The sequence below is a fragment of the Ochotona curzoniae genome, unplaced genomic scaffold (assembly GCF_017591425.1).
Source record: "Ochotona curzoniae isolate NIBS_2020 unplaced genomic scaffold, NIBS_Ocur_1.0 contig_2318, whole genome shotgun sequence".
Taxonomy (NCBI): Eukaryota; Metazoa; Chordata; class Mammalia; order Lagomorpha; family Ochotonidae; genus Ochotona; species Ochotona curzoniae.
The window spans coordinates 15,071,741-15,084,452 of NW_024465419.1; the positions used below are offsets into that span (position 1 = coordinate 15,071,741).

Here is a 12,712-nt window from a genome sequence, read left to right on the forward strand (position 1 = left end):
TAGAACCACTCTTTGGAATGCCTGAACTGTCAAAACCTTAATACAGCACTTCAATGTGAAAACAGAAAATCAACTGAAGCATCATAAAAGGAGAAAACTGAGATGACCACAGTTTCCATGGGCCACACTGTCAGTTTAAGATTACTTTCTGAGCTTAACTATTTAGTTTATTGAAAAACACACCAGGCCCAGTGGCTAAAGTCGTCATATTGCACATGCCAGGATCCCATATGGGCACCAGTTCATATCCTAGCTGCTCCACTCCCCTTCCAGATCCCTGCTTGTGGCCTGGGAAAGCAGCTGAGGATGCCCCAAGGCCGTGGACCCTGCATCCATGTGTGAAGGTCCCTGGCTCCTGGCTTCAGATTGGCTCAGCTCCTGCCATTGTGCTCACTTAGGAAGTGAAACAGTGGATGGAGGGTCTTTGTCTCTCCTTCCTTCTGTGTATCTGATTTTCCAATAAAAATAAATCAATCTTTTAAAAAAATATATGTGTGGACAATGAATTATATGGTCAACACAGATAAAAGTGAACAATATGACAATTCCACCAAAGCATGTGTGTCATTTTTGCCCCCCAAGCAAGTAATACTGTAAACCTGCCCAGGTACAAGAATATTATCCAAGTAACATGTCTAGTCTTGGACAGACCTTCCAGGCACACAAGCACAAACTTCCATCAGAGATGTATGAATTATAGCCAAGATAACAAACTACAGGGGAGAATACTTGCACATCAAAAACAATCAAATTCATTTCTTTGCAATCCACTTGCTTTAATCCATGACAAAACCACTGGCGGTCATCTTGCAATCTATGCTACACAGATCTAAAATGAATTTAGTTAAAAGTAAACTGCCAAAATATCCCTGGCTTTGCCCAGTTGATTCTTAGTATAAAACATCACCTTTTCCCATTCACCTTCTATGCAACATTCTTCCTACAAGAATCCACACCACCTATGATTCTCCATACATGAAAATCCCTCTAACTATAAAAATTCATGTGTTAAATACGTAACATTAACAGAGGCTTCCTAATAGTCACAAAAGACAATTTCTGCAACCAGTGATTCCTTTTAAGCTGCAACTCTGGGACCAGTACCATGGCACTACATGCTAAACGGCCAGCTGCTCCACTTCCAATCCAGCTCTCAGCTAATGACCTGGGAAAACAGCAGACACCCAAATGTGGGGACCCAGCTACTCCTGTAGAAGACTGGATGAAGATCCTGGCTTCCAGTTTCAGAATGGCCCCTCCACAGCTATTGTGAGCATTTGGGAAATGAAATTGACGTGCCTTTTTCTTTCTCTCTCTAATTCAAGTAAACAAATTAAAAAGAAAATAACCAAAATAAATCTAGGGACAGCATTGGCAGTAATTCACACAAAGGATTATAAGCCAGAGAACAGAACAAATATCCATTGAAGACTATAATAGCATAAATGATGCAACAGAAAAATAAAATGGAATACAAGAATTACAAAGGAAAGACAAAGTTTTTTCCTGAAAAATTCCAATCAATAGGTAGAAAACAAAGCTTTGGGCCCAGCACGATGCCTCAGGGAAGTCAAATCCTTGCCTTGCATGTACCAGGATCCCATAAGGGTGCCGGTTCTAATCCCAGTGACCCTGCTGCTTCCCATCCAGCTCCCTGCTTATGACCTGGGAAAGCAGTGGAAGACAACCCAAAGCCTTGGGATCCTGCACCCACATGGGAGACCTAGAACAATCTCCTGACTAATGGCTTTGGATTGGCTCACATCCAATCATTGCAGCCATTTGGGGAGTGAACCAGTGGATGGAAGAACTTTCTCTGTCTCTCCTCTCTATAAATCTGCCTTTCCAATAAAAACATTTAAAAAAAAAATCTAAAGTCAATTAGAAATAGGTCATCTCTCTCACACACACACACAGTTAGGTCCCTGAAAGAGAAAACAGTAACCTTTCTATAAAGAACATCAACTTGAGCAAGTCATCAGAGGTAAGTTCGTCTCCAGGAATGAGAGTTCCCAGACTAATTTAGACTCACTACGAAAGCAGCGCATCACTGCTCTGGTCATCTTCCTTTAGGCATATTTGTTTAACAAGCAGACTGACGCACAAAGAAAGAACACAAAGCTGTCTTCCATCTGACTGCCCTCTATTCAAATGCCCACAATGGGTAGGACTAGGGCCCAAGAACCCCATTAGGGGTCCCCCAAGCAGATGGAAAAATCCCAAGTACTTGGGCCATCAGCCACTCTTTTCCCAAAGTGGCCTGGAAGTAGGGCAGCTGGTCCTTAATGTGGAATGTCAACTTCACCTGTAGCACCGAGATATCAGTCCCACTTCTGTGATATTTCTATCAAAAATGCATCATGGGGCCGGGCGCGGTGGCGCAAGTGATTAAGGTCCTCGCCTTGCACGCCCGGGATCCCATATGGGCGCCGGTTCTATCCTGGCAGCCCCGCTTCCCTTCCAGCTCCCTGCCTGTGGCCCGGGGAAGCAGTCGAGAACAGCCCAAAGCTTTGGGACCCTGCACCCGCGTGGGAGACCCAGAAGAGTCTCCTGGCTTCGGACCGGCATAGTATCGGCCCGTTGCGCTCACTTGGGGAGTGAATCATCGGACAGAAGATCTTCCTCTCTGGCTCTCCTCTCTGTATATCCGCCTTTCCAATGAAAAAATAATAAAAATAAATCTTTAAAAAAAAATGCATCATGTAAGTTTAATCAGGAGAAACCTAGAGATACACCCAAACATTCTACTGAAGAGAGAGCAGTTTTTCAAATATCTCAGGTTTGGGAAAAATAAATAAGGAATAAAGAACTGTCCCAAATTAAAAGAGACTAAAGAAACATGACAACTAAATACAAGTGCAACCCATCACTGGTTCTGGACCAAAAGCAGAGGCTCAGTGGCATTACTGGTGGAGCGGGAATAACCTCTGCAGATGAAGCAATGATCAGTGTTCAAGTCTTTGAATCATATAGCTACAAAAGATATTAACATTTCAGAAAGAGGAGTGGAAAGTGGATAGAAATTCTAATATTTTTGTAACTTTTTTAGAATTTTGATTATTTCAAATTGGGGGCATAGATTTTTAAAATAAATAAATAAATAACAGGGTCTGGCATCACGGCAGAGCACGTAAAACTGCCATCTGCAAAGCCACCAGCTGAGTCCTGGTTGTTCCTCTTCTGATGCAGCTCCCTGCTAATTATCTAGTAAAAGCAGCAGAGGATGGTCCTAGCTTTTGGGCCCCCGTAACCAACTAGTAGACCTGAATGAAGCTTCTGCATGAGCCGGCCCAGCCCTGGCCATTCCTGCCCTCTGGGGAGCGAGCCAGCAGATGGAAGGTGGCACACACACTCTTGTGCATGTGTGCTCTCTCTTTCAAAGATACAAGTAAATCTTAAAAGAAAGAAAAATAGGAACAAATTCCACTATATAAACTGATAAGCTAAATCTGAAATCACAAAAATTCATTTGTATAGAGTGAAACAGGAAACAGTCTGGGGCTGGGAGCTTCATGGCCTGGGGACAATCCTCATGTCTGCTGTGGGAGCATCGCGTGGCCCAGACAGAACAGGACGAACTTTATAAGCACCAGAGCTATATTTAACAAGCTAAAAGATGCAGTCAATCTAATGGCCATCCTTTCAACCTAAATTCATTTTAATTGTAGCATAAAAACAAAAGTAAACAAACAGAACATTCTGACACCAATTTTTTTTAAAGATTTATTTTATTTTCATTACAAAGTCAGATATACAGAGAACAGTAGAGACAGACAGGAAGATCCTCCCTCCGATGATTCACTCCCCAAGTGACTGCAACAGCCAATGCTGCACTGATCCAAAGCCAGGAGCCAGGAACTTCCTCCAGGTCTTCCACTTGCGGGTGCAGGGTTCCAAGGCTTTGGGCCATCCTTGACTGCTTTCCCAGGTCACAAGCAGGGAGCTGAATGGGAAGCGGAGCTGCCGGGATTAGACCGGAGCCCATATGGGATCCTGGTGCGTTCAAGCAAGGACTTTAGCTGCTAGGCCACGGCGCAGGGCCCTCAGATACCAATCTTTTTTTGTTTTTTGTTTTGTTTTGTTTTTTTAAAAATTTATTTTATTTTATTTTATTTTTTTTAAGATTTATTTTTATTATTTTTTTATTGGAAAGGCGGATATACAGAGAGGAGAGACAGAGAGGAAGAGCTTCCGTCCGATGATTCACTCCCCAAGTGAGCGCAACGGCCGATGCTATGCCGATCCGAAGCCAGGAGCCTCTTCCAGGTCTCCCACGCGGGTGCAGGGTCCCAAAGCTTTGGGCCGTCCTTGACTGCTTTCCCGGGCCACAGGCAGGGAGCTGGAAGGGAAGTGGAGCTGCCGGGATTAGAACCGGCGCCCATATGGGATCCCGGGCGTGCAAGGCGAGGACCTTAACCACTGCGCCGGGCCCGATTTATTTTATTTTTATTGGAAAGGCAGATATACAGAGAGGAGAGACAGAGAGGAAGATCTTCTGTCCAATGATTCACTCCCCAAGTGAGCCGCAACAGCCAATGCTATGCCGATCCAAAGCCAGGAGCCTCTTCCGGTTCTCCCACGCGGGTGCAGGGTCCCAAAGCTTTGGGCCGTCCTTGACTGCTTTCCCAGGCCACAGGCAGGGAGGTGGATGGGAAGCGGGGCTGCAGGATTGCGGGCGTGCAAGGCGAGGACCTTAACCATTGTGCCACCATGCCGGGCCCTCAGATACCAATCTTAAACTCAATTTTCATCTATTAATTCACCACGTTCCAAAAAAACTCCTGTTGCCTTGGTTATATTTTTGTATCATTTAATTGCTTCTAGCTATATTCCTCTAACATCCTTTATTGGATTCTAGCCATTTGAGAATTAAAGTATAAAATGAATAAAAACATCTGGCATGGAGTTCACATATGGTTTATATAACCTTTATATCATTAGGGGAGGAGTTCAGCATCTAGTTATAAAGCAAACACTGAAACAAGCATTGCGTTGTAGCGGATTAAGACACTACCTGTAATGATGGTGTTCCTTTTCTAGTCCCAGCTGCTCCACTTCCACCCCAGATCCCTGCCAGTGTTCTGGAAAAGCAGTGGAGGACGAATGGCACAAGCACTGGAGTCCCTGCTAGCCCTGTAGGAGACCCAGATGAAGCACCCGGCTCCAGGGTTCCAGCCTCACTCAGCCCTGGCTGGGATCAGAGTGTACCAGCTGAAGACTTCTCTTTCATTCCTTCTGTTAATTCTGCCTTTCAAACAAATTAATTTTAAAAGCATACATTTTATAAAAACACTTAAAAGTAAAAATAATTTGATTAAAAGCTATAAGATTTTGTTAACTCAGTTTACAAACGTCATCAAATCAAAAACAACTGCCAAATTTGAAGAAAGCTTGCAATTTTTTAACACTGTTAAGTTTGAAGAGACCAAAGATGGAAATACTTTAAAAGTATTAAATGGCATTAATGGCAAGATAAGGGACAAGATAAATATATACATATTTTAAAGTTTATTTATTTACTTAATCAAAAAGCAGAGTGACCCAAAGAGGAGAGACGGGGACAAAGAGAGATCTTCCAGTTGCCAGTTCACTCCCAAAATAGCCACAACAGTGGCAGGAACTCCACTCCTGCTTCACACATGGTTGGCAGATCCCAAGCCTTGTGCAATCTGCCGCTCCTGCTTCCCTGGCACAGGAGTAGGGACTGGATTGAAGTGGAGCAGCTCAAACTAAAACCAGCATCCATGAGCGATGCCACAGCACTGGCCCCAACACATTTTCATTATTTTTCTTTTTTCAGAGATAAAGAGATAGGTGCGTTCCTATTTGCTGCTTCACCCACCAAATGCCCACGACCTAAGAACCAGGAACTCAAGCCAGGTCTTCCCCACAGGCAGCTGTGGCTTCGCCAACTGTGCCTGCACATCAGGAAGCTGAGGTAAGGAAGTGGTGGGAGGACTCGGGCATCCAGCTTAGCTAGCTGCTGGCTCAAGCAGCTCCTTCCACACGTAGCTCAAAGTCCAAGCATCAGGGTGGGCTGCAGTGAATCCATGAGGGTGACGGTGCTCCCGGCAGCTCCCGGTGAGCACCCAGAGCACGCTTGAGCTTCCTCGCCCAAGGCCTGGGGGACCTGAAGAGCAGTCTCAGCTCAAGCACTCACACAAAAGCACGGAGCAGCCGGCGGCCGAGACTTACCCCAGGGTGCTGCCTGCCAACCTGCCCAGAGTCTCCGAGCCTGAGAGGAACCACGGGGAGTCGCTGGTCCTCCCAGGCCTGGAAGTCCTCCCTGCCCCTGAGGTGCTGTTCAGCTTGGACCTGAGGAAAAACAAGAGGTGGAATCATCACCAACAGCACCAGACTGCTTCAAAACAAACCTGGAGCTTCAGGTGGAACAGCTGGGGGCTTATCTAACAACAAAAGCAACCAACTCCCAGTGCAGCAACTCCTGCATTACTCCCTACTGCATTTCCACTTCACGTCCAGGGACAAGCCTTGCACTTGTGCCTCGCAATAAGCCAGCGTTCCTTCCTGGGGCAAAGCATTCCCACACTTCAGCTGCAAATAAGTGTTAAAAACAGTACCATTTTTTTTTTACCTTTTTAAAAATTAATCACATTCCCCTTAAAAACACAGCCATCTGAAATGTCAGTCACTTCTGAGCATTCATTTTTACATAACTTTTAAAGATCAAAAAGACTCATCTTTTTTTAAGTGGCCATCAGTTTTTTAATTCAATCAGTCCATTTAGTTACACACAAATTCTGATTATGATATTGAGGTGGGCTTTGTTTTTGTCTTTTTGGGAAGCGGGGGGTTCTTAGAAACACTGTTGGAGAAACAGATCTTTGACCCATCAGTTCACTTCCCAAATGCCACAGAGGGACTGGACCAGGAGCCAGGAGGTTGACCCAGGTCTCCCACATGGGTGGCAGAGGCCCAAGGCATTTGGACTACCATCCACCACCTTTTCTGGTACATTAGCACGCGGCTAGATTGGAAATAAAGCAGCTGGGACTCTTCACACAAGATGTTAGCATCAGAAGGTCAGCTGCCAGTGACAAAAATTCTTTTTTTCCTTTTTAAACATTCATTTATTTTTATTGCAAAGTCAGATATACAGAGAGCAGTAGAGACAGACAGGAAGATCCTCCCCCCGATGATTCGCTCCCCAAGTGACTGCAACGGCCAATGCTGCACTGATCCAAAGCCAGGAGCCAGGAACTTCCTCCAGGTCTTCCACTTGTGGGTGCAGGTTCCAAGGCTTTGGGCCATCCTTGACTGCTTTCCCAGGTCACAAGCAGGGAGCTGGATGGGAAGCGGAGCTGCCGGGATTAGACCGGAGCCCATATGGGATCCTGGTGCGTTCAAGCAAGGACTTTAGCTGCTAGGCCACGGTGCTAGGCCCAAGTGACCAAAATTCTTAAAAGACACCTGCTGTTTCAGAATGAGTTAATTATTTGGAACTATAAAAGCAAAGACTGTGATCTATACAATCACTTCATTCAGGGCTGGTGTTGTGGCATAGTGAGCTAAGTCGCCACCTGCGACACAAGCATCCTATACGGGCACTGTTCATGTCCTGGCTGCTCCATTTACCATCCAGCTCCCTGCTAATGGCCTGCGAAAGCAGTGAAAGATGGCCTGAGTGTTGGGGTCCCTGCAACCAACACTGAAGGTCTGGAAGAAGCTAAGCTCCTAGCTCCCGGCTCAGGCCAGACCCAAACCTGGCTATTGTGACCATCTGGAGACCATCCACTCTGGGGAGTGAATCAGCAGATGGAAGAGTTCTCTGTGTGGCTTTCCCATTCTGAGTCAAATACATATTTTTATAAAGACTTCAATTGCAAAGTCAAATGTACAGGGGAGAGACAAAGAGAATATCTGTCCGTTGATTCACTCCCCAAGTGGCCGCAACAGCCAAAGCTGAGTTGATCCAAACCAGGGAGCCTGGAGAGTCTTCCAGGCTTCCTATGCGGTGTAGGGTCCCGAGGCCCTGGGCCGTCCTTGACTGCTTTCTCTGGTCACAGCAGCGAGCTGTATGGGAAGGGAGGGCTGATGGAATTAGAACCAGCACCCATATGGGATCCTGGTGCTTGCAAGGGGAGGACTTCAACCACTAGGCCATGGTGCCGGGCCCCAACAACCATTTCAATTAAAGCGTTAATGTAACTTGGGCTATATGACATATTATTCTTCAGCGAATAATAATCCATTCCTTTTCTTTTAATGTTAATATTTTCAGCGCAGGCATTGTTTAAAATCACAGGGCCAGTGCCATAACACACCGCACATTAAAGCCCAGTGTCATACTGCTCAATTCCCAGCTGCTCCGCTTCACAGCCAGCTCCTCTGCTTGCGCCTGGAGAAGCAGCAGGACAGCCCAAGTACCGTAGCCCTGCACTCATGTGGTAGACCAGGAGGAAGCCCCTGGCTTTGGGATGCTCCCATCCTGGCTATTGTGGCTATCTGAGGAATGAATCCATGGGTGGAAGATCTTTCTCCCTCAATCTCTCTATGTCTCTTTCACTGTAATTTTGCCTTTCAATTAAATAAATTTTTTCTTTAAAGTTTAAAGTCAAATTACATTTCACTCTATTTTAATCTTGATTTCCTGCAAATGTTTTTCATTAAAAGTTACCAGAGCAAATCATCTTAGATATAACACATTCTTGGTTAAATATAATACATTCTAAGAGCAAAATACATGCTGTGTTAACCAAAAGGATGTCTTACCCATCATTATTATCAGGTTTACCCAATTCCAATCTGTCTGGCTGTACCGAAAAACCGATCCTGCAAACTCTACCATCCTAAAAACAAAAGAAATAGAGGATCACATTCTCAAAGTAAACACGAATATTAAAACATGATTTTATTCAACAGATTCTGAATCCCTCACTGTCAATTTAAAGACAACCAACTAGGTCCTTTGCAGAAGGTACTCACAGCTGAGCTGAGGGAAGAGGACATGCCCACACTCCCATCTTGCTCTGTGAGAACTCAGAGAAAAGACAGGTAACGGAGCCTTTGGCTGTCCAGTGTCATGCTCTAGGCAATCACCTAAGCTCTCCCCGAGCCAGAAAATTCACAACAGGAAGGGTACTAAGAGGTAATCAAGGTAACTCTTGGAAGTAACTGTTCTCCTCCACGGTTATAAAAGAAGTAACACACAACTGCATCATAACTGTTTTTCATTTCTCCACCTTAGAGCAAATAATTTACCTCAAGAAGAAAGGCAGCATGATTCGGTCCCACCACACATTGCTTAATAGTAGCCTGTTCCAATACATTCAAAGGGGGGTGGCTAGGGAACAAGAGGAAAGCAAAATTACACACCATCACTTCAAAAGATCTAACTAAAAAAAAAAAAAAAAAAACCCAGAAAAATCTATCTGTATATAACTAGTTTTGACACATTTTAAAGCAATAATTGAAAAACAAGAATTAGACTACCCTTATTAATCCTTATGCTTCTGGTAGACTTTTAAAAATTCATTAAGATGAAAACTAAAATCCACATGAATCCAATCCATATAACATTGATTAAATAATTCCTAACCTGATTATCATCATGTTCATCTTAACCCATAGGGTCACTGCCTAAATGAGCTATTTTCCTAGTAAGGTAAAATGCAGTTTTTTGTCAATTATCTCACAACTCTTACCTGTTTAAATTATATTTATTCAACTTCTCTGAGACTTCTCGCAACCTTTAAAAGCAAAACAGAATATTACTGTGCAGGTATTTTGTAAATAAAATAGCCCCAAAAGATGCCTCATTATTTTGATGAGAAAACTGCAAGGAAAGAATTTTTTATATATTCTCCTCACTTTTGTACAAAAAGGTCAGAAGCACGCTGCCATTTTCTTTCCTTACCAACCACTCAAAATTTCAACAGTAGTAACAATTCCATTTTTTAGACCAGAAACAAGTTTCCACAGTTTATATAACAAAAAGTGACAGCTGGGCTTCTCCTAAACCAACAACTAATGAAAAGACTATTTTTAAAACTGTGCAATCTAATCCCAAAGACACTACTGAACAGACACAAAAACAGACCTACTGAGAACTTAACAGGGTAGAAAAAAACCCAAAGTTGAATGAAGTGAAGGTATGTTCTTCAAGTTTTTGATGGAGCTTATAACACCAAATTGAATAATTCAGACCCTCAATGACTTAGAGATAACACCGCCTCCTCAGAGTGAATCAACAGCACGAAAATCTCAACAGGTGACATTCAAAGAGCTATTACAGACAACACTGTCACACTCCGCTAAATTAACCTGGGCATTCAGGCAATCTGGAGATGTACCTGTATAATGCTAACATGTAGCCCTATGTAGATTTAATCTAAAAGACCAAAACATCTACCTGACATTATCAGGAATTTTTATAGTTCTCTTATCAGTAAATCAAGAATATGAGCAACAGAAAAAGATACAACATTAAACCAACAAACTTCCACAAATTTTGCTCTCTCCAGTGACAGAAATGGAATAAAATTCAATCATCTATAGTGACAGTTTAAAGTACTACAATATTCTAAAAATATGTCACATTAAAGCCAACTTATATGATTTGTGGCAGTTTTTAAAGATTTATTTTTTTATTATTTTTTCATTGGAAAGTCGGATATACAGAGAGGAGAGACAGAGAGGAAGAGCTTCCGTCCGATGATTCACTCCCCAAGTGAGCGCAACGGGCCGATACTATGCCGATCCGAAGCCAGGAGCCCCTTCTGGGTCTCCCACGCGGGTGCAGGGTCCCAAGGCTTTGGGCCGTCCTCGACTGCTTTCCCGGGCCACAGGCAGGGAGCTGGAAGGGAAGCAGGGCTGCCGGGATTAGAACCAGCGCCCATATGGGATCCCGGGCGTGCAAGGCGAGGACCTTTAACCACTTGCGCCACCGCGCCGGGCCCGATTTGTGGCAGTTTTAAATCCTCACCTGTGGGAAACAATAATCCCATTATGTCAGTAGAAGAGGCTGAACTGGCCCCCTCTGTCCTTGAGCCTCTCCTTAAGCTCTATCCGCTGCCTACTAGTGAGAGGCATTTTCAAGCAAGCATAACAACTACCCAATACCAAATCACAGATACGGCAGCGTAACTTTCAAATGACACCTTACCAAAAGAAATAAATCCCCTGGTGACTTTTTTCCTCAATCGCAAAGACTAGCACCTTGAACGTGGGTCATTTGACTGTGTCTAAAATCGTGTTTGGGTATGTCCAGTGTCACATTTACTTTCGTTAATAAAATGTTTTCATCTGTCCTGGAAATTAAGCCTTCTAACTGAACTGCTCATTTACAGGGCACACTGCTGTGTTCTATGGATGGGGGCATGCCTCCTGAACTGCTGAGTGCTGGGAGAGAAGACAGCTGACTCAGGCACGGGAAGAGCACTGCAGTGGAGAGCTACAGGTCCCGAGACAGCATCAAGCACAGAGAGTGCAGGACGTGCCCTCGCTGCCCTGGGTGCCACGGTGCCTCAGGAAGCAGACTCCTGCTGCAGCCAGACAAAAGGCTTCCCAAAACCACAGGAATCACTCTCTCAGAAGACAATTTGCTTGCTGGCATGAGAGTAACCTAATTTATTTTCATCCAGTTAGTACTGGGTCAAAACTCTGTGGGCAGTTTTTACAAAATAGTGTTGACAGTGAAATAAAATTTCCCAAAAACCTTTTCAAAACTGTACAATAACTGAAAATAAAAATTAAATGCTGTCTCCATGGTTCAAAATTTCACTCCAGATTAGCGTCATTTGAAAAGTTAAATTAGGGCCTGGTGCAGTAGTCGAGCAGGCTGACGTCCTCAATTGGCACACGCCAGGATCCCATGTGGGCACCAGTTCTAATCCCAGTGGGTCTGCTTTCTATCCAGCTTCCTGCTTGTGGCCTGGGAAAGCAGCTGAAGACAGCCCAAAGCCTAGGGACCCTGCACCCACATGGGAGACCCAGAAAAAGTTCCTGGCTTTGGATTGGCTCAATCCCAGCCATTGTGGCCACTTAAGGAGTGCATCAGCAGAGGGAAGATCTTCCCCTCTGTCTCTTCTCCTCTCTGTATATCTGACTTTCAAATAAAAATAAATCAATCCTTTTTTTTAAAAAAAAAAAAAAGCTAATAGACTTTGAGAATATTAAAAAACATAAAATACTCAACAACTCACAGGCATATTTTGGGCTACTAAGGAATTGCTGGAAATGTAACTAAACTTTTCCAATGCTACAAACTGGGGAAGGCTCTTAACCCAGGATGAAGACAGCAGCAGCCCCCATCACAGTGCCTGCATTAGAGTCCTGCTCCAAATTTAATCCGGCCTCTTATGAAGAAGTGGATATGGATCCAGAGTATAGTCACAAATTTTCAAGCAAAACTATAACTAATGCGTATTTTGCTTTTTCATGGCAGACACACAAATCACAGAATGACCAAAGGCCAAAGACCAATGACCACACTCAAAAGTACTGAGCTATTGAATGCCACCTACTTTTAAAAATCATTGCCAAATGCCTGCTCTTGGGGAAAAAAAAACTTAGATTTGTGTGAAAGAAAGAAAGAGAGAGAGAGAGAGAGAGAACGAACCAACCACTGACCAATCATCCACTGATTCACTTTGCAATTGGCCATCACAGCTAGGACTTGGTCAAGCCAAAGCCAGGAACTTAATGCTGCCTCCCACATGATAGCTTGCAACTAGGCCATCCTGTGCTGCTT

The 12,712-nt window shown here is 44.1% G+C and overlaps 1 protein-coding gene across 2 annotated transcripts in view; it reads right to left on the reverse strand.

The window, feature by feature from the left end:
• The window catches only part of UBR5 (ubiquitin protein ligase E3 component n-recognin 5), a 144,065-nt gene that overhangs the window by 86,429 nt on the left and 44,924 nt on the right, over window positions 1-12,712 (reverse strand). For both annotated transcript variants that reach the window (XM_040972668.1, XM_040972667.1), the window contains exons 2-5: window positions 9,666-9,710; window positions 9,223-9,304; window positions 8,734-8,810; window positions 6,196-6,315 (exon numbers count right to left, since the gene is read on the reverse strand). In XM_040972668.1, coding sequence (XP_040828602.1) covers window positions 6,196-6,315; window positions 8,734-8,810; window positions 9,223-9,304; window positions 9,666-9,710 — 324 coding nt within the window. The remainder of the gene's footprint in view (window positions 1-6,195; window positions 6,316-8,733; window positions 8,811-9,222; window positions 9,305-9,665; window positions 9,711-12,712) is intronic.